The following is a 23,216-nucleotide window of genomic DNA, read 5'->3' on the forward strand; positions in this document are numbered from 1 at the left end:
TGAGGACTTTTCTACACCTTTTCTACACCGTGAGGACTTTTCTACACTGTGAGGACTTATAAACACTGTGAGGACTTTTCCACACTGTGAGGACTTTTCCACACTGTGAGGACTTTTCTACACTGTGAGGACTTATCAACACTGTGAGGACTTTTCCACACTGTGAGGACTTTTCCACACTGTGAGGACTTTCTTACACTGTGAGGATTTCCTGTAGGCGGTAGGAAGGAAGTAGGAATACTCTGTTACTCTGTCCTGCATGCAAAAGTATTGGCATCTAAATATACTAAAGTGCATAAATGCATAAAATGGAAATACTCAAGTGAAGTGCAAGTATCTCAGAATTGTACTTCATTAAAGTACTTGAGTAAAAGTACTCAGTTCCTCCCCACCCCCCTGACCCTGTGAGTGGTGTGAGAGATGAGAGAGATGAGAGGACTGACGTGCATGGCGGTGAGCACGGAGAGGCTCAACAGGGCGGAGGAGAACCCGTGTCTCAGAGCCAGGAGGAAGGCAGTCTGCGGGCCGAACAGCTCCTGCATGGCGCTGCGCAGCCGCAGGAAGAGAGAGAGGTAGCGCTGCACAAAGTCAGGGAGGGAGGTGCTGCAGCGGAGGAACACCTGCACCTGGGGATATATAGATATATTAATATATCATATATAAAACAAATAACTGAAAACAAGCTGCACCTGGGGGGGGGGAGGCAAGGGGATACACATTAAGAAAAGAATAACTGAGAAACAACATTATTAACTGGATGTAAACATGGATATATATTGATTGTTTGTGTGCTATTTATACACTTTACATTTATATTCAATCTCATATTTAATATTCCATTCCTCACACTTCTGTCTATATGATATCCTGCTTTATATTTAGTTTCTGTACATTTGTATTTCAACATGTATATTTTATACTTTTTTAATGCTATTTTATTTCTATTTGAGATGTTTACATTTTGGATTGTTTATTTCTAGTCTTTTAATTTGTATTGTGCAATACCTTGTCTTTTTATACTGATGCAACGCAAACAAACTAAATTGGGATGAATAAAGTAGTTCTTCTCTTATCCATTATCTGTAGAGTACCTGCTGCTGTACCACCCCCTGCCAGCAGAGGGCCACGCCTGCGATGCTGCTGCTGCTCTTCACCCTGGGTTTGGCTGAGGAGGTGGAAGAGGAGGAGGAGGAGGAAGAGGAGGCCGCTGACGTCTCTTTGTTTTTAGCCTCCTTACCATCTGGAAGAGAGAAGTTCATTCAGAGGATTGAGTTATGAGAAAAGCTGTGAGACTTAAAGAATGAAAAGTTAAAAATAACAGGAGCCACTTCCTGTCCCGGTGAGGACTTCCTGTCCCGGTGTTACAGAGTAAACGGTCTCAGTCTCTGAGCGGTTACTTACTCTTCAGTTCTTTGCTGCCGTTCAGACCGTCTGAAAATAGAAAACAGTTTTTAACATCCAGAGGAAAAATCAACAGAATCTCACATTTAATCCAGAACTGGTTTTCAACAGCCAGGGAGTCAGTCCTGCCAGCAGGGGGCGCTCAGTGTTCAGGTACATCAACTCTAACCTGTCTCTGTTCTACTTTAACTTCTGTTTCAGAGACTTGGAATGAGACTATAACCACGAGGGGTGATTTGATAAACCCTTTAACCCGGTCCACTAACTGGTTCTGACTGGGTGATATGATAAACCCTGTAACCCGGTCCACTCACTGGTTCTGACTGGGTGATTTGATAAACCCTTTAACCCGGTCCACTAACTGGTTCTGACTGGGTGATATGATAAACCCTGTAACCCGGTCCAGTCACTGGTTCGGACTGGGTGATATGATAAACCCTGTAACCCGGTCCACTCACTGGTTCTGACGGGGTGATATGATAAACCCTGTAACCCGGTCCACTCACTGGTTCTGACGGGGTGATATGATAAACCCTGTAACCCGGTCCACTCACTGGTTCTGACGGGGTGATATGATAAACCCTGTAACCCGGTCCACTCGCTGGTTCTGACGGGGTGATATGATAAACCCTGTAACCCGGTCCACTCACTGGTTCTGACGGGGTGATATGATAAACCCTTTAACCCGGGTCACTGGTTCTGACTGGGTTATATGATAAACCCTGTAACCCGGTCCACTCACTGGTTCTGACGGGGTGGTATGATAAACCATTTAACCCGGTCCACTCACTGGTTCTGACGGGGTGATATGATAAACCCTTTAACCCGGGTCACTGGTTCTGACGGGGTGATATGATAAACCCTGTAACCCGGTCCACTCACTGGTTCTGACGGGGTGATATGATAAACCCTTTAACCCGGGTCACTGGTTCTGACTGGGTTATATGATAAACCCTGTAACCCGGTCCACTCACTGGTTCTGACGGGGTGGTATGATAAACCATTTAACCCGGTCCACTCACTGGTTCTGACGGGGTGATATGATAAACCCTTTAACCCGGGTCACTGGTTCTGACGGGGTGATTTGATAAACCCTTTAACCCGGTCCACTCACTGGTTCTGACGGGGTGATATGATAAACCCTTTAACCCGGGTCACTGGTTCTGACGGGGTGATATGATAAACCCTTTAACCCGGTCCACTCACTGGTTCTGACGGGGTGATTTGATAAACCCTTTAACCCGGTTACTCACTGGTTCTGACGGGCGGTCTCAGCGGTTCTGCCTCGGCCCGGCTCGTGTCCACGTGGACCAGAAGGCGAGTGAGGCGCCGCACCCTGGAGTTAAAGATGGCCGCCCGGCTTTTACAGCGCCGCGCCGCCTCCACGTTCTGCAGATACTCCGAAAGCAGCCAGGAGAGGGCGCTAGAGCCCGAGGAGTCTGAAACACACAGTCACTCTGTGAGGTCTTTTCAGAGGTCTTCTCTACACTGTGAGGCCTTTTCCGAGGTCTTTTCTACACTGTGAGGCCTTTTCTGAGGTCTTCTCTACACTGTGAGGCCTTTTCTGAGGTCTTCTCTACACTGTGAGGCCTTTTCTGAGGTCTTCTCTACACTGTGAGGCCTTTTCTGAGGTCTTCTCTACACTGTGAGGCCTTTTCTGAGGTCTTCTCTACACTGTGAGGCCTTTTCTGAGGTCTACTCTACACTGTGAGGCCTTTTCAGAGGTCTTCTCTACACTGTGAGGCCTTTTCAGAGGTCTTCTCTACACTGTGAGGCCTTTTCTGAGGTCTTTTCTACACTGTGAGGCCTTTTCTGAGGTCTTCTCTACACTGTGAGGCCTTTTCTGAGGTCTTTTCTACACTGTGAGGCCTTTTCTGAGGTCTTCTCTACACTGTGAGGCCTTTTCTGAGGTCTTCTCGACACTGTGAGGCCTTTTCTGAGGTCTTCTCTACACTGTGAGGCCTTTTCTGAGGTCTTCTCTACACTGTGAGGCCTTTTCTGAGGTCTTTTCTACACTGTGAGGCCTTTTCTGAGGTCTTCTCTACACTGTGAGGCCTTTTCTGAGGTCTTCTCGACACTGTGAGGCCTTTTCTGAGGTCTTCTCTACACTGTGAGGCCTTTTCCGAGGTCTTTTCTACACTGTGAGGCCTTTTCTGAGGTCTTCTATACACTGTGAGGCCTTTTCTGAGGTCTTCTCTACACTGTGAGGCCTTTTCTGAGGTCTTTTCTACACTGTGAGGACTTTTCAGAGGTCTTTTCTACACCGTGAGGCCTTTTCTGAGGTCTTTTCTACACTGTGAGGCCTTTTCTGAGGTCTTTTCTACACCGTGAGGCCTTTTCTGAGGTCTTTTCTACACTGTGAGGCCTTTTCTGAGGTCTTCTATACACTGTGAGGCCTTTTCTGAGGTCTTCTCTACACTGTGAGGCCTTTTCTGAGGCCTTCTCTACACTGTGAGGCCTTTTCTGAGGCCTTCTCTACACTGTGAGGCCTTTTCCGAGGTCTTCTCTACACTGAGAACTTTTCTGAGGTATTTTCTACACTGAGAACTTTTCCGAGGTCTTCTCTACACTGTGAGGCCTTTTCGGAGGACTATTCTACACTGTGAGGCCTTTTCGGAGGACTATCCTACACCGTGAGGCCTTTCCGGAGGTCTTTTCTACACTGAGAACTTTTCTGAGGTATTTTCTACACTGAGAACTTTTCCGAGGTCTTCTCTACACTGTGAGGCCTTTTCGGAGGACTATTCTACACTGTGAGGCCTTTTCGGAGGACTATCCTACACTGTGAGGACTTTCCGGAGGTCTTTTCTACACTGTGAGGACTTTTCTGAGGTCTTTTCTACGCTGTGAGGCCTTTTCTGAGGACTTTTCTGAACACGGACGCTTTACTTCAGGCGCTACCACAGCATCCGGACTAAAACCACCAGACTCAGGGACAGTTTCATACCACAGGCAATAAGACTGCTAAACACCTGAACTGTTGAAACAACATCCACAATATTCATCTGGCTGCTACTTCAAAAATGATTTTAAATGATTTATCTAATTACCTATATATCCTATTTCAACAATACAGCTTTATTTATAGAGCACTTTAAACCTCCAGACCAAAGTGCTCTAAGTAACACAGCTCAGCTCACACACCATAAAAGTACAAGTAAAAACTAGACCATTTAAAAGCAATACAATCAACACTCTCAGATACCTCATTCACACCAACGCAACTCCGGTTCAAGCTCCGTAGAGCTTTTCAGGTTCAGAACCGGTTCTTCGGTTTAGCTTCGGCTCTTTTCACACCGCCCAGAGTCCGACTGGTGCTGCGTCATTGCGTCATCGTTTGCGTCATGACGTAACCGTTTGCGTGCCTGCTTCATAAAGCCAAACCGTGCGGAAACCCCTCACAGCTGACACCGACAACAATGGCCGATTGTGCTCCAGCTTCCTCTGTACCTCTTCGGAAGACCAGATTCCCAGCAGGTAGCTGGTCTCTTCAGTGGACCACTGCTGCTTGTTACGTTTCTCCATCGTTGTGCACAAACTGGATAAAACGCCGGCTTCTTGTTGTTGTTCAGGAGTTGATCCCGCCCATGCCCCTGCCCTGTGTGTGTGTGTGTGTGTGTGTGTGTGTGTGTGTGTGTGTGTGTGTGTGTGTGTGTGTGTGTGTGTGTGTGTGTGTGTGTGTGTGTGTGTGTGTGTGTGTGTGTGTGTGTGTGTGTGTGTGTGTGTGTGTGTGTGTGTGTGTGTGTGTGTGTGTGTGTGTGTGCGTGTGTGTGTGCATCTTGACCCGGTGAGGACACTACCTATTGACTCAGCAATCACTGTAAGTTATATTCTTGTTTAAATAGACTTCTCTGTTTCATTTATTCTACTCTGTATAATTGTTCTGTAGTTATTGAAGCTAAAACGGCGATTTCTGAGAGATTTTAAATCTCAGATCTGCTCAACCTGTAACACAGGTCTCAGTGGGTCACGCGCCTTTACCCTGCATTACAATAGGCAGGAACACTCTACTGTCGCCCACCAGCTGAAGAGAGTTAACTAATTAGAGGGGCGTGCCCCCACAGCTGTGAGAACTCAGCAATCAGGTGTCCATCTTAGGTGGCTCTTTCCTGGAGCGTCAGCCACACGAAGACATTGGAGTGACGAGGGAGGCAAATCCTACTCTGATTGAGCTAAGTATCTCTAGTATTTTATTTCATTTGGTTCTCTAGCCCCCTCATCATCTCTGGCTTCCCTGCAGTCTCTGGATTTCCTTGCTCTCACGGAGACCTGGATCACTCCATCCAACACATCCACCCCAGCAGCTCTCTCCACAGCATATTCCTTCTCCCACACACCCAGACCCTCTGGCAGAGGAGGTGGCACTGGTCTCCTGCTCTCTCCCAAATGGAGCTTTTCCCTCTTCAAGCTACCTAACTTCACTCCTTCCACCTTTGAACTCCATGCCGTCACAGTAACCCATCCTATACAATGAACCATTGTTGTTCTCTACCGTCCACCAGGCGCCTTGGGGGACTTCTTGGAGGAGTTAGATCATCTCCTCTCACACATCCCTGAAACCTCCCGCTGTACTTCTCTGAGACTTCACCCTCCAGACAGGGAAGACATCTGAACATCTCTGTTAACCACCCAAAGGCTCTCACTGTCTCCGTCCCCACCAACTCATAACACTGTCTCCATCCCCACCAACTCATAACGCTGTCTCCGTCCCCACCAACTCATAACACTGTCTCCGTCCCCACCAACTCATAACACTGTCTCCATCCCCACCAACTCATAACACTGTCTCCGTCACCACCAACTCATAACGCTGTCTCCGTCCCCACCAACTCATAACACTGTCTCCGTCCCCACCAACTCATAACGCTGTCTCCGTCCCCACCAACTCATAACACTGTCTCCGTCCCCACCAACTCATAACACTGTCTCCATCCCCACCAACTCATAACACTGTCTCCATCCCCACCAACTCATAACACTGTCTCCATCCCCACCAACTCATAACACTGTCTCCATCCCCACCAACTCATAACGCTGTCTCCATCCCCACCAACTCATAACACTGTCTCCATCCCCACCAACTCATAACGCTGTCTCCATCCCCACCAACTCATAACACTGTCTCCATCCCCACCAACTCATAACGCTGTCTCCATCCCCACCAACTCATAACGCTGTCTCCATCCCCACCAACTCATAACACTGTCTCCATCCCCACCAACTCATAACACTGTCTCCATCCCCACCAACTCATAACACTGTCTCCATCCCCACCAACTCATAACGCTGTCTCCATCCCCACCAACTCATAACACTGTCTCCGTCCCCACCAACTCATAACACTGTCTCCGTCCCCACCAACTCATAACACTGTCTCCATCCCCACCAACTCATAACACTGTCTCCATCCCCACCAACTCATAACGCTGTCTCCATCCCCACCAACTCATAACACTGTCTCCATCCCCACCAACTCATAACACTGTCTCCATCCCCACCAACTCATAACACTGTCTCCATCCCCACCAACTCATAACACTGTCTCCATCCCCACCAACTCATAATACTGTCTCCATCCCCACCAACTCATAACGCTGTCTCCATCCCCACCAACTCATAACGCTGTCTCCATCCCCACCAACTCATAACACTGTCTCCATCCCCACCAACTCATAACACTGTCTCCATCCCCACCAACTCATAACGCTGTCTCCATCCTCACCAACTCATAACGCTGTCTCCATCCCCACCAACTCATAACACTGTCTCCATCCCCACCAACTCATAACACTGTCTCCATCCCCACCAACTCATAACACTGTCTCCATCCCCACCAACTCATAACACTGTCTCCATCCCCACCAACTCATAACGCTGTCTCCATCCCCACCAACTCATAACACTGTCTCCATCCCCACCAACTCATAACACTGTCTCCATCCCCACCAACTCATAACACTGTCTCCATCCCCACCAACTCATAACACTGTCTCCATCCCCACCAACTCATAACACTGTCTCCGTCCCCACCAACTCATAACACTGTCTCCATCCCCACCAACTCATAACACTGTCTCCATCCCCACCAACTCATAACACTGTCTCCATCCCCACCAACTCATAACACTGTCTCCGTCCCCACCAACTCATAACACTGTCTCCATCCCCACCAACTCATAACACTGTCTCCATCCCCACCAACTCATAACACTGTCTCCATCCCCACCAACTCATAACACTGTCTCCATCCCCACCAACTCATAACACTGTCTCCGTCCCCACCAACTCATAACACTGTCTCCATCCCCACCAACTCATAACACTGTCTCCATCCCCACCAACTCATAACACTGTCTCCATCCCCACCAACTCATAACACTGTCTCCGTCCCCACCAACTCATAACGCTGTCTCCATCCCCACCAACTCATAACACTGTCTCCGTCCCCACCAACTCATAACGCTGTCTCCGTCCCCACCAACTCATAACGCTGTCTCCATCCCCACCAACTCATAACACTGTCTCCATCCCCACCAACTCATAACACTGTCTCCATCCCCACCAACTCATAACACTGTCTCCATCCCCACCAACTCATAACACTGTCTCCATCCCCACCAACTCATAACGCTATCTCCGTCCCCACCAACTCATAACGCTGTCTCCATCCCCACCAACTCATAACGCTGTCTCCATCCCCACCAACTCATAACGCTGTCTCCATCCCCACCAACTCATAACGCTGTCTCCATCCCCACCAACTCATAACGCTGTCTCCATCCCCACCAACTCATAACACTGTCTCCATCCCCACCAACTCATAACGCTGTCTCCATCCCCACCAACTCATAACGCTGTCTCCATCTCCACCAACTCATAACGCTGTCTCCATCCCCACCAACTCATAACGCTATCTCCGTCCCCACCAACTCATAACGCTGTCTCCATCCCCACCAACTCATAACGCTGTCTCCATCCCCACCAACTCATAACGCTGTCTCCATCCCCACCAACTCATAATACTGTCTCCATCCCCACCAACTCATAACACTGTCTCCATCCCCACCAACTCATAACACTGTCTCCATCCCCACCAACTCATAACGCTGTCTCCATCCCCACCAACTCATAACACTGTCTCCATCCCCACCAACTCATAACGCTGTCTCCATCCCCACCAACTCATAACGCTGTCTCCATCCCCACCAACTCATAACGCTGTCTCCATCCCCACCAACTCATAACGCTATCTCCGTCCCCACCAACTCATAACGCTGTCTCCATCCCCACCAACTCATAACGCTGTCTCCATCCCCACCAACTCATAACGCTGTCTCCATCCCCACCAACTCATAATACTGTCTCCATCCCCACCAACTCATAACACTGTCTCCATCCCCACCAACTCATAACACTGTCTCCATCCCCACCAACTCATAACGCTGTCTCCATCCCCACCAACTCATAACACTGTCTCCATCCCCACCAACTCATAACGCTGTCTCCATCCCCACCAACTCATAACGCTGTCTCCATCCCCACCAACTCATAACACTGTCTCCATCCCCACCAACTCATAACGCTGTCTCCATCCCCACCAACTCATAACACTGTCTCCATCCCCACCAACTCATAACACTGTCTCCATCCCCACCAACTCATAACACTGTCTCCATCCCCACCAACTCATAACACTGTCTCCATCCCCACCAACTCATAACGCTGTCTCCATCCCCACCAACTCATAACGCTGTCTCCATCCCCACCAACTCATAACGCTGTCTCCATCCCCACCAACTCATAACACTGTCTCCATCCCCACCAACTCATAACACTGTCTCCATCCCCACCAACTCATAACGCTGTCTCCATCCCCACCAACTCATAACACTGTCTCCATCCCCACCAACTCATAACACTGTCTCCATCCCCACCAACTCATAACACTGTCTCCATCCCCACCAACTCACAACGCTGTCTCCATCCCCGCCAACTCATAACGCTGTCTCCATCCCCACCAACTCATAACACTGTCTCCGTCCCCACCAACTCATAACACTGTCTCCGTCCCCACCAACTCATAACACTGTCTCCATCCCCACCGACTCATAACACTGTCTCCATCCCCACCAACTCATAACACTGTCTCCATCCCCACCGACTCATAACACTGTCTCCATCCCCACCAACTCATAACACTGTCTCCATCCCCACAGACTCATAACACTGTCTCCGTCCCCACCGACTCATAACACTGTCTCCATCCCCACCAACTCATAACACTGTCTCCATCCCCACCGACTCATAACGCTGTCTCCATCCCCACCAACTCATAACACTGTCTCCATCCCCACCAACTCATAACACTGTCTCCATCCCCACCGACTCATAACGCTGTCTCCATCCCCACCAACTCATAACGCTGTCTCCATCCCCACCAACTCATAACGCTGTCTCCATCCCCACCAACTCATAACACTGTCTCCATCCCCACCAACTCATAACACTGTCTCCATCCCCACCAACTCATAACACTGTCTCCATCCCCACCAACTCATAACGCTGTCTCCATCCCCACCAACTCATAACGCTGTCTCCATCCCCACCAACTCATAACGCTGTCTCCATCCCCACCAACTCATAACGCTGTCTCCATCCCCACCAACTCATAACACTGTCTCCATCCCCACCAACTCATAACACTGTCTCCATCCCCACCGACTCATAACGCTGTCTCCATCCCCACCAACTCATAACGCTGTCTCCATCCCCACCAACTCATAACGCTGTCTCCATCCCCACCAACTCATAACACTGTCTCCATCCCCACCAACTCATAACACTGTCTCCATCCCCACCAACTCATAACACTGTCTCCATCCCCACCAACTCATAACGCTGTCTCCATCCCCACCAACTCATAACACTGTCTCCATCCCCACCAACTCATAACACTGTCTCCATCCCCACCAACTCATAACACTGTCTCCATCCCCACCAACTCATAACGCTGTCTCCATCCCCACCAACTCATAACGCTGTCTCCATCCCCACCAACTCATAACACTGTCTCCATCCCCACCAACTCATAACGCTGTCTCCATCCCCACCAACTCATAACACTGTCTCCATCCCCACCAACTCATAACACTGTCTCCATCCCCACCAACTCATAACGCTGTCTCCATCCCCACCAACTCATAACGCTGTCTCCATCCCCACCAACTCATAACACTGTCTCCATCCCCACCAACTCATAACACTGTCTCCATCCCCAACAACTCATAACGCTGTCTCCATCCCCACCAACTCATAACACTGTCTCCATCCCCACCAACTCATAACGCTGTCTCCATCCCCACCAACTCATAACGCTGTCTCCATCCCCACCAACTCATAACACTGTCTCCATCCCCACCAACTCATAACACTGTCTCCATCCCCACCAACTCATAACGCTGTCTCCATCCCCACCAACTCATAACACTGTCTCCATCCCCACCAACTCATAACGCTGTCTCCATCCCCACCAACTCATAACACTGTCTCCGTCCCCACCAACTCATAACACTGTCTCCGTCCCCACCAACTCATAACACTGTCTCCATCCCCACCAACTCATAACGCTGTCTCCATCCCCACCAACTCATAACACTGTCTCCATCCCCACCAACTCATAACACTGTCTCCATCCCCACCAACTCATAACACTGTCTCCGTCCCCACCAACTCATAACACTGTCTCCGTCCCCACCAACTCATAACACTGTCTCCATCCCCACCAACTCATAACACTGTCTCCATCCCCACCAACTCATAACACTGTCTCCGTCCCCACCAACTCATAACACTGTCTCCATCCCCACCAACTCATAACACTGTCTCCATCCCCACCAACTCATAACGCTGGCAATGTCCTTGATCTCATATTCTCAAGGAACTGCTCTACTTCTAACCTCTCTGTAAACCCGCTCCACACCTCCGATCACTTCTTCATTTCATTCTCTACCTCTTTCACACATCCTATCACTTCTTCATTTCATTCTCTCTACCCCTTTCACACATCCGATCACTTCTTCATTTCAATCTCTCTACCCCTTTCACACATCCGATCACTTCTTCATTTCATTCTCTCTACCCCTTTCACCTCCGTTCCCTCTCCCCCTCTATTTTTGCCTCATCGGTGCTCTCAGCCCTCCCTTCCTCTGACTCGTTCCAACTCCTGCCTCCAAACTCTGCTGCAGAAACTCTCCTCTCTACTCTCTGATCCTCTCTACTCTCTCATCCTCTCTGGACTCTCTCTCTCCTCTCTCCTCTCTCATCCTCTCTGGACTCTCTCTCTCCTCTCTACTCTCTCATCCTCTCTGGACTGCACTTTCCCTCCTCACCTCATACCTCAAAGACCTACAGGGTTACTTGGAGAGGGTCGGAGTCCGACCCTCGTCAATTAGCTACAGGGGTCCCTCAGGGCTCTGTTCTCGGTCCCCTCCTCTTCTCCTTGTACACAAACTCGCTCGGATCTGTCATTAGCCCGCATGGTTTTTCATACCACTGCTACGCTGACGACACCCAACTAATTCTGTCCTCTCCCCGCTCAGAGACCCAGGTCGTCGCACGCATCTCTGCTTGCCTAGCAGACATCTCTCAGTGGATGTCTGCTCACCACCTCAAGCTCAACCTTGACAAGACTGAACTGCTTTTCCTTCCGGGAAAAGATTGTCCCGCTCTTGACCTAACAATCAACATCGACCCCTCTGTTGTTTCCCCGACTCAGACTGCAAGGAATCTGGGTGTGACCCTAGATAACAAACTGTCCTTCACTGCAAACATCTCTGCTACAAACCGCTGCTGCAGATACACTCTTTACAACATCAGGAGGATACGTCCCCAGCTGACCCAGAAAGAGACGCAGGTTCTGGTCCAGGCTCTCGTCATCTCACGCCTAGACTACTGCAACTCCCTCCTGGCTGGTCTACCTGCATGTGCCCTCCGACCTCTGCAGCTCATCCAGAATGCAGCGGCTCGTCTGGTCTTCAACCTTCCTGAATGTTCCCACACCACGCCGCTCCTCCGCTCCCTTCACTGGCTTCCAGTAACTGCTAGAATCCACTTCAAGACACTGGTACTTGCGTACCATGCTGTGAATGGATCTGGCCCTTCCTACATCCAGGACATGGTTAAACCGTACACCCCAGCACGTGCACTCCGCTCTGCATCAGCCAAACAGCTCGCTGCACCCGCACTGCGAGGGGGACCCAAGTTCCCATCAGCAGAAACACGTGGGTTTGCTATCCTGGCTCCAAAATGGTGGAATGAGCTCCCCATTGAAATCAGGACAGCAGATAGCTTACACATCTTCTTCAGACTGAAAACTCATCTCTTTGGACTCCACTTCCAGAGATAGAATTACTAACAAAGCACTTATATACTAATAAAGGGCTGGCTGATCTAAAGCCAGTTGAGTAGCACTTGAAATGTTTGGCTCTATGAAACCTGATGAACTTATATGATTCTGTTTTCCTCTCGTTTGTATTTTGTTGGTCGAATGCACTTATTGTAAGTCTCTCTGGATAAAAGCCTCAGCTAAATGTAATGTAATGTGTCTCCATGTCTCAGTGTCTCAGTGTCTCCATGTACCTTTGTGTGTGATGCTGTGTACGATGGGGGTGATCAGAGCCTCCCAGCAGGTTCGACCCAGAGCTTCAGCCGCCTCGGGGTCCGGGAGGAAACGATCTGCAAACATCTGCTCATGTCTCAGAGCGCTGTTCAGTCTACACACACACACACACACACACACACACACACACACACACACACACACACACACACACACACACACACACACACACACACACACACACACACACACACACACACACACACACACACACACAGTAGTATAGTGAGTATTACTCAGTAGTATTTGAACAGTAGTATAGTGAGTATTACTCAGTAGTATTTGAACAGTAGTATAGTGAGTATTACTCAGTAGTATTTGAACAGTAGTATAGTGAGTATTACTCAGTAGTATTTGAACAGTAGTATAGTGAGTATTACTCAGTAGTATTTGAACAGTAGTATAGTGAGTATTACTCAGTAGTATTTGAACAGTAGTATAGTGAGTATTACTCAGTAGTATTTGAACAGTAGTATAGTGAGTATTACTCAGTAGTATTTGAACAGTAGTATAGTGAGTATTACTCAGTAGTATTTGAACAGTAGTATAGTGAGTATTTCTCAGTAGTATTTGAACAGTAGTATAGTGAGTATTACTCAGTAGTATTTGAACAGTAGTATAGTGAGTATTACTCAGTAGTATTTGAACAGTAGTATAGTGAGTATTACTCAGTAGTATTTGAACAGTAGTATAGTGAGTATTACTCAGTAGTATTTGAACAGTAGTATAGTGAGTATTACTCAGTAGTATTTGAACAGTAGTATAGTGAGTACTACTCAGTAGTATTTGAACAGTAGTATAGTGAGTATTACTCAGTAGTATTTGAACAGTAGTATAGTGAGTATTACTCAGTAGTATTTGAACAGTAGTATAGTGAGTATTACTCAGTAGTATTTGAACAGTAGTATAGTGAGTATTTCTCAGTAGTATTTGAACAGTAGTATAGTGAGTATTACTCAGTAGTATTTGAACAGTAGTATAGTGAGTATTACTCAGTAGTATTTGAACAGTAGTATAGTGAGTATTACTCAGTAGTATTTGAACAGTAGTATAGTGAGTATTACTCAGTAGTATTTGAACAGTAGTATAGTGAGTATTACTCAGTAGTATTTGAACAGTATAGTGAGTATTACTCAGTAGTATTTGAACAGTATAGTGAGTATTACTCAGTAGTATTTGAACAGTAGTATAGTGAGTATTACTCAGTAGTATTTGAACAGTAGTATAGTGAGTATTACTCAGTAGTATTTGAACAGTAGTATAGTGAGTATTACTCAGTAGTATTTGAACAGTATAGGGAGTATTACTCAGTAGTATTTGAACAGTAGTATAGTGAGTATTACTCAGTAGTATTTGAACAGTATAGTGAGTATTACTCAGTAGTATTTGAACAGTAGTATAGTGAGTATTACTCAGTAGTATTTGAACAGTAGTATAGTGAGTATTACTCAGTAGTATTTGAACAGTAGTATAGTGAGTATTACTCAGTAGTATTTGAACAGTAGTATAGTGAGTATTACTCAGTAGTATTTGAACAGTATAGGAGTATTACTCAGTAGTATTTGAACAGTAGTATAGTGAGTATTACTCAGTAGTATTTGAACAGTAGTATAGTACTCAGTAGTATTTGAACAGTAGTATAGTGAGTATTACTCAGTAGTATTTGAACAGTAGTATAGTGAGTATTACTCAGTAGTATTTGAACAGTAGTATAGTGAGTATTTCTCAGTAGTATTTGAACAGTAGTATAGTGAGTATTACTCAGTAGTATTTGAACAGTAGTATAGTGAGTATTACTCAGTAGTATTTGAACAGTAGTATAGTGAGTATTACTCAGTAGTATTTGAACAGTAGTATAGTGAGTATTACTCAGTAGTATTTGAACAGTAGTATAGTGAGTATTACTCAGTAGTATTTGAACAGTATAGTGAGTATTACTCAGTAGTATTTGAACAGTATAGTGAGTATTACTCAGTAGTATTTGAACAGTAGTATAGTGAGTATTACTCAGTAGTATTTGAACAGTAGTATAGTGAGTATTACTCAGTAGTATTTGAACAGTAGTATAGTGAGTATTACTCAGTAGTATTTGAACAGTATAGTGAGTATTACTCAGTAGTATTTGAACAGTATAGTGAGTATTACTCAGTAGTATTTGAACAGTAGTATAGTGAGTATTACTCAGTAGTATTTGAACAGTAGTATAGTGAGTATTACTCAGTAGTATTTGAACAGTAGTATAGTGAGTATTACTCAGTAGTATTTGAACAGTAGTATAGTGAGTATTACCAGTAGTATTTGAACAGTAGTATAGTGAGTATTACTCAGTAGTATTTGAACAGTAGTATAGTGAGTATTTCTCAGTAGTATTTGAACAGTAGTATAGTGAGTATTACTCAGTAGTATTTGAACAGTAGTATAGTGAGTATTACTCAGTAGTATTTGAACAGTAGTATAGTGAGTATTACTCAGTAGTATTTGAACAGTAGTATAGTGAGTATTACTCAGTAGTATTTGAACAGTAGTATAGTGAGTATTACTCAGTAGTATTTGAACAGTAGTATAGTGAGTATTACTCAGTAGTATTTGAACAGTAGTATAGTGAGTATTACTCAGTAGTATTTGAACAGTAGTATAGTGAGTATTACTCAGTAGTATTTGAACAGTATAGTGAGTATTACTCAGTAGTATTTGAACAGTATAGTGAGTATTACTCAGTAGTATTTGAACAGTAGTATAGTGAGTATTACTCAGTAGTATTTGAACAGTAGTATAGTGAGTATTACTCAGTAGTATTTGAACAGTATAGGGAGTATTACTCAGTAGTATTTGAACAGTATAGTGAGTATTACTCAGTAGTATTTGAACAGTAGTATAGTGAGTATTACTCAGTAGTATTTGAACAGTAGTATAGTGAGTATTACTCAGTAGTATTTGAACAGTAGTATAGTGAGTATTACTCAGTAGTATTTGAACAGTAGTATAGTGAGTATTACTCAGTAGTATTTGAACAGTAGTATAGTGAGTATTACTCAGTAGTATTTGAACAGTATAGTGAGTATTACTCAGTAGTATTTGAACAGTAGTATAGTGAGTATTACTCAGTAGTATTTGAACAGTAGTATAGTGAGTATTACTCAGTAGTATTTGAACAGTAGTATAGTGAGTATTACTCAGTAGTATTTGAACAGTATAGGGAGTATTACTCAGTAGTATTTGAACAGTAGTATAGTGAGTATTACTCAGTAGTATTTGAACAGTAGTATAGTGAGTATTACTCAGTAGTATTTGAACAGTATAGTGAGTATTACTCAGTAGTATTTGAACAGTATAGTGAGTATTACTCAGTAGTATTTGAACAGTAGTATAGTGAGTATTACTCAGTAGTATTTGAACAGTAGTATAGTGAGTATTACTCAGTAGTATTTGAACAGTAGTATAGTGAGTATTACTCAGTAGTATTTGAACAGTATAGGGAGTATTACTCAGTAGTATTTGAACAGTAGTATAGTGAGTATTACTCAGTAGTATTTGAACAGTAGTATAGTGAGTATTACTCAGTAGTATTTGAACAGTAGTATAGTGAGTATTACTCAGTAGTATTTGAACAGTAGTATAGTGAGTATTACTCAGTAGTATTTGAACAGTAGTATAGTGAGTATTACTCAGTAGTATTTGAACAGTATAGTGAGTATTACTCAGTAGTATTTGAACAGTAGTATAGTGAGTATTACTCAGTAGTATTTGAACAGTAGTATAGTGAGTATTACTCAGTAGTATTTGAACAGTAGTATAGTGAGTATTACTCAGTAGTATTTGAACAGTAGTATAGTGAGTATTACTCAGTAGTATTTGAACAGTATAGGGAGTATTACTCAGTAGTATTTGAACAGTAGTATAGTGAGTATTACTCAGTAGTATTTGAACAGTAGTATAGTGAGTATTACTCAGTAGTATTTGAACAGTAGTATAGTGAGTATTACTCAGTAGTATTTGAACAGTAGTATAGTGAGTATTACTCAGTAGTATTTGAACAGTAGTATAGTGAGTATTACTCAGTAGTATTTGAACAGTAGTATAGTGAGTATTACTCAGTAGTATTTGAACAGTAGTATAGTGAGTATTACTCAGTAGTATTTGAACAGTAGTATAGTGAGTATTACTCAGTAGTATTTGAACAGTGGTATAGTGAGTATTACTCAGTAGTATTTGAACAGTATAGTGAGTATTACTCAGTAGTATTTGAACAGTATAGTGAGTATTACTCAGTAGTATTTGAACAGTAGTATAGTGAGTATTACTCAGTAGTATTTGAACAGTAGTATAGTGAGTATTACTCAGTAGTATTTGAACAGTATAGGGAGTATTACTCAGTAGTATTTGAACAGTAGTATAGTGAGTATTACTCAGTAGTATTTGAACAGTAGTATAGTGAGTATTACTCAGTAGTATTTGAACAGTAGTATAGTGAGTATTACTCAGTAGTATTTGAACAGTAGTATAGTGAGTATTACTCAGTAGTATTTGAACAGTAGTATAGTGAGTATTACTCAGTAGTATTTGAACAGTATAGTGAGTATTACTCAGTAGTATTTGAACAGTAGTATAGTGAGTATTACTCAGTAGTATTTGAACAGTAGTATAGTGAGTATTACTCAGTAGTATTTGAACAGTAGTATAGTGAGTATTACTCAGTAGTATTTGAACAGTAGTATAGTGAGTATTACTCAGTAGTATTTGAACAGTATAGGGAGTATTACTCAGTAGTATCTGAACAGTAGTATGGTGAGTATTACTCAGTAGTATTTGAACAGTAGTATAGTGAGTATTACTCAGTAGTATTTGAACAGTAGTATAGTGAGTATTACTCAGTAGTATTTGAACAGTATAGGGAGTATTACTCAGTAGTATTTGAACAGTAGTATAGTGAGTATTACTCAGTAGTATTTGAACAGTAGTATAGTGAGTATTACTCAGTAGTATTTGAACAGTAGTATAGTGAGTATTACTCAGTAGTATTTGAACAGTAGTATAGTGAGTATTACTCAGTAGTATTTGAACAGTAGTATAGTGAGTATTACTCAGTAGTATTTGAACAGTATAGTGAGTATTACTCAGTAGTATTTGAACAGTAGTATAGTGAGTATTACTCAGTAGTATTTGAACAGTAGTATAGTGAGTATTACTCAGTAGTATTTGAACATTAGTATAGTGAGTATTACTCAGTAGTATTTGAACAGTAGTATAGTGAGTATTACTCAGTAGTATTTGAACAGTATAGTGAGTATTACTCAGTAGTATTTGAACAGTATAGTGAGTATTACTCAGTAGTATTTGAACAGTAGTATAGTGAGTATTACTCAGTAGTATTTGAACAGTAGTATAGTGAGTATTACTCAGTAGTATTTGAACAGTAGTATAGTGAGTATTACTCAGTAGTATTTGAACAGTAGTATAGTGAGTATTACTCAGTAGTATTTGAACAGTAGTATAGTGAGTATTACTCAGTAGTATTTGAACAGTAGTATAGTGAGTATTACTCAGTAGTATTTGAACAGTATAGTGAGTATTACTCAGTAGTATTTGAACAGTAGTATAGTGAGTATTACTCAGTAGTATTTGAACAGTAGTATAGTGAGTATTACTTGTGGAAGAGCCTGAGCAGCGCGCCCCGCTCCTCCCTGACTTCCTGGCTCCAGCTGTTGGCCTTGGTGCTGTAGAACAGGAAGGTCCGGCAGCACAGCTGCTCCTTGAACACAGGCCAGAAGGTGGGCTTCGGACCCAGAACCTCGAAGCCGTGGACCCGGGTGTCGATGCCTCCCTGGGGGGGGGGGGGGGTAAGATAGTAAAAATACTATTAATAATACAGTTATCGGTAAACACAACGCAGACTCTATGCATTCTGTGTTACTTGTATGCACCACGACACCAAGTCAAACTCCTCGTACGTGTGAGCCCGCCTGGAGACAAACCTGCTTCTGGAGCCACTTGGAGGAAGCCAGAGAAACTGAACTAAAATGTCCATCAAGTTAAAAACGTTCCAAAGTGATCACATCGGATTAACTGCTTTAGTGCATGAGAGCAGAGGGGGGGCTCTGACCTGCTGACACCTCTTCACACGGATCTGGATGATGGGCCAGAACCGGGTCAGGTTCTCCAGCAGAACCACCCGACTGGCTGAAGGGGTCACGTTCACCTGGAGGGGGGGGGCACAGACAGGGTTTATTAGAGGGGGGGGCACATACAGGGTTTATTAGGGGGGGGGGGCACATACAGGGTTTATTAGAAGGGGGACACATACAGGGTTTATTAGGGGGGGGGCACATACAGGGTTTATTAGAGGGGGGACACATACAGGGTTTATTAGGGGGGGGCACATACAGGGTTTATTAGAGGGGGGGTCACATACAGGGTTTATTAGGGGGGGGAAACATACAGGGTTTATTAGAGGGGGGGCACATACAGGGCTTATTAGAGGGGGGGCACATACAGGGTTTATTAGGGGGGGGGCACATACAGGGTTTATTAGAGGGGGGACACATACAGGGTTTATTAGAGGGGGGGGTCACATACAGGGTTTATTAGGGGGGGGAAACATACAGGTTTATTAGAGGGGGGTCACATACAGGGTTTATTAGGGGGGGGGAACATACAGGGTTTATTAGAGGGGGGGCACATACAGGGTTTATTAGAGGGGGGGGCACATACAGGGTTTATTAGGGGGGGGTCACTCTAAAGACACATTTGAATATGAAATAATAATCCTTAACCCACAGGGTGTACGTACGGGACCTACAGAACAGCTGTTATGTGTATAGCAACAGGACATGGTTTCCCTCAGTCCTTCAGACTCACGGTGTTGAGCTCGGTGCTGATGCTGGTGGGCTCGTCCCCCCCCAGGACCAGGACCCGGGCCGGCATGTAGCTCGAGTCCTCGCTGGCCACGTGGACCGCCAGCTGTCTGAACACACAAACCGCTGAGTCATGCTTTGAGGTGTTCAGGTGGTGTACCCTCAGAACCTGATCAGAACCCCTCAGAACCTGATCAGAACCCCTCAGTACCTGATCAGAACCCCTCAGTAACCATCAGAACCTGATCAGAACCCCTCAGTACCTGATCAGAACCCCTCAGTAACCATCAGAACCTGATCAGAACCCCTCAGTAACCATCAGAACCTGATCATAAGCCCTCAGTACCTGATCAGAACCCCTCAGAACCTGATCAGAACCCCTCAGTACCTGATCAGAACCCCTCAGTAACCATCAGAACCTGATCAGAACCCCTCAGTAACCATCAGAACCTGATCAGAACCCCTCAGTACCTGATCAGAACCCCTCAGAACCTGATCAGTACCCCTCAGAACCCGATCAGAACCCCTCAGAACCCTCAGTACCTGATCAGAACCCCTTAGTACCCCTCAGAACCTGATCAGAACCCCTCAGAAACCTCAGAACCTGATCAGAACCCCTTAGTACCCTCAGAACCAGATCAGAACCCCTTAGTACCCCTCAGAACCTGATCAGAACCCCTCAGTACCTGATCAGAACCTGATCAGAGTCCCTCAGAACCTGATCAGAACCCCTTAGTACCTGATCAGAACCTGATCAGAGTCCCTCAGAACCTGATCAGAACCCCTCAGTACCTGATCAGAACCTGATCAGAGTCCCTCAGAACCAGATCAGAACCCCTCAGAACCCCTCGGAACCTGATCAGAACCCTCAGTACCCCTCAGAACCTGATCAGAACCCCTCAGTACCTGATCAGAACCCCTCAGAACCTGATCAGAACCCCTCAGTAACCCTCAGAACCTGATCAGAACCCCTCAGAACCTGATCAGAACCCCTCAGTACCTGATCAGAACCCCTCAGTACCTGATCAGAACCTGATCAGAACCCCTCAGTACCTGATCAGAAGAACCCCTCAGTACCTGATCAGAACCCCTTTGTGCATGTAGATATAGTGTGACCCGGTGCAGCCGTTGGACTCCCAGTAGGTTTTGGGGTTCTTGTCGGTGAGCTTGTTAGCTCGATGGTGATTGGACGAGACCTCCACCTTCTCCCAGCACTTATCCTCCTTCAGCTCCACGCTGGAGCCTGGACACATCATCGCCATGGAAACATAGAGTTAATATATGATAACAGCATGTATATATATTAGGGCTGTCATACGATTACATTTGTAATCAGATTAATCACAGCTTCAACATTAATGAATCAGATTAATCACCTTTCGAACTATGTCCAAAATAAGCCATTTCTTTATGTATATTGTTTTGGGAATAGAAAGATAAATGAAAGAAGGTGGATATATCCATTTAACACACAGTATGTTTATTATAACATTGTTCTGTGTGTCAAAAGCCCACACACCTATCAATCATCAAACCGTGGGGTCTTACTTCATTACGTGTTGATTTAATCAACGGGGGAGTACTTCAGGAAATCGACGGGGGGGGGGGCTAGTGGAGTACTTCGTGACCACAGAGTGTGACCGTTGTGATCAGCTGTTTTTGCGCAGTTCTCCAGTGAAGGGGGGGGGGGGAGTCTCCCTCCGCAGCCGGTTGGCGTAGTTTTGGCACAATTCCATGGTGGCCTACAGACCGACGTTAACAGCAGCCCTGTCTGTGCACACGGAGACCGGCTCTGTCGTCCGGTGATCTAACCGCCTTCTGGAAAAGCTTCACAAGTACGTCGCTACGCAAATGCACTTTGTGACACAAGTGACGGTACGCATTTCAGATTAAGCACATAGCCTGCGTACCAGTTATGTGCACCTAGTACTACAGCAAAAGTATTCTCCGTTGGGACTTCCTGCAACAACACCACGCCGTTATCTTGATTCTGATTGGCCAGAAGACATTATCAAAGATGTTCTATTGAGAAGACGATCACTACGTGACAAAAGTTTTCAAAACCGTTTCTGGTCTTCGGTATTTCCAGACAAGTGGCTACTGAAATCAATCTGACTAACTGCTGTCTGTGTGATTCTCGGCGCGAGTTGGCGGACTTTATTTTGCTTACTTTAACATCATTGTTCATGGTGGGGCTAAGGTGGGGCTAAGCCATCTCTTGGTATGGCTGTAGCCTACCCCAGCCATACCCTGGCGCTGCCACTGGTGGGATGTATGGGGCGGGACATTCTGCACATGCGTTAAATGTTTTAACGCAATTAATTCAAAAAATTCATTACCGCTGTTAACGAGATAATTTTGACAGCATTATAATAACAGTGTTTTAATATATGATAACAGCATGTAGGTATATGTGATAACAGCATGTAGGTATATGTGATAACAGCATGTAGGTATATGTGATAACAGCATGTAGGTATATGTGATAACAGCATGTAGGTATATATGATAACAGCATGTAGGTATATATGATAACAGCATGTAGGTATATGTGATAACAGCATGTAGGTATATGTGATAACAGCATGTAGGTATATGTGATAACAGCATGTAGGTATATGTGATAACAGCATGTAGGTGTATGTGATAACAGCATGTAGGTATATATGATAACAGCATGTAGGTATATGTGATAACAGCATGTAGGTATATGTGATAACAGCATGTAGGTATATGTGATAACAGCATGTAGGTATATATGATAACAGCATGTAGGTATATGTGATAACAGCATGTAGGTATATGTGATAACAGCATGTAGGTATATGTGATAACAGCATGTAGGTATATGTGATAACAGCATGTAGGTATATGTGATAACAGCATGTAGGTATATGTGATAACAGCATGTAGGTATATGTGATAACAGCATGTAGGTATATGTGATAACAGCATGTAGGTATATATGATAACAGCATGTAGGTATATATGATAACAGCATGTAGGTGTATGTGATAACAGCATGTAGGTATATATGATAACAGCATGTAGGTATATATGATAACAGCATGTAGGTATATGTGATAACAGCATGTAGGTATATATGATAACAGCATGTAGGTATATATGATAACAGCATGTAGGTATATATGATAACAGCATGTAGGTATATGTGATAACAGCATGTATGTATATATGATAACAGCATGTAGGTATATATGATAACAGCATGTAGGTATATGTGATAACAGCATGTAGGTATATGTGATAACAGCATGTAGGTATAT

At 44.6% G+C, this 23,216-nt stretch overlaps 1 protein-coding gene across 1 annotated transcript in view; it reads right to left on the reverse strand.

The window, feature by feature from the left end:
• The window catches only part of LOC307027244 (cullin-9-like), a 65,332-nt gene extending 44,126 nt beyond the window's left edge, over positions 1-21,206 (reverse strand). Inside the window, 9 exon segments of the mRNA XM_079695452.1 lie at positions 444-626; positions 1,092-1,240; positions 1,402-1,431; positions 2,655-2,840; positions 13,039-13,172; positions 18,724-18,899; positions 19,179-19,274; positions 19,934-20,039; positions 21,007-21,206. Coding sequence (XP_079551578.1) covers positions 444-626; positions 1,092-1,240; positions 1,402-1,431; positions 2,655-2,840; positions 13,039-13,172; positions 18,724-18,899; positions 19,179-19,274; positions 19,934-20,039; positions 21,007-21,191 — 1,245 coding nt within the window. The 5' untranslated portion in view covers positions 21,192-21,206.
• Positions 21,207-23,216: the final 2,010 nt, after the last annotated feature.

This window comes from Notothenia rossii, assembly GCF_949606895.1.
Source record: "Notothenia rossii genome assembly, contig: scaffold_181, whole genome shotgun sequence".
Lineage (NCBI taxonomy): Eukaryota > Metazoa > Chordata > Actinopteri > Perciformes > Nototheniidae > Notothenia > Notothenia rossii.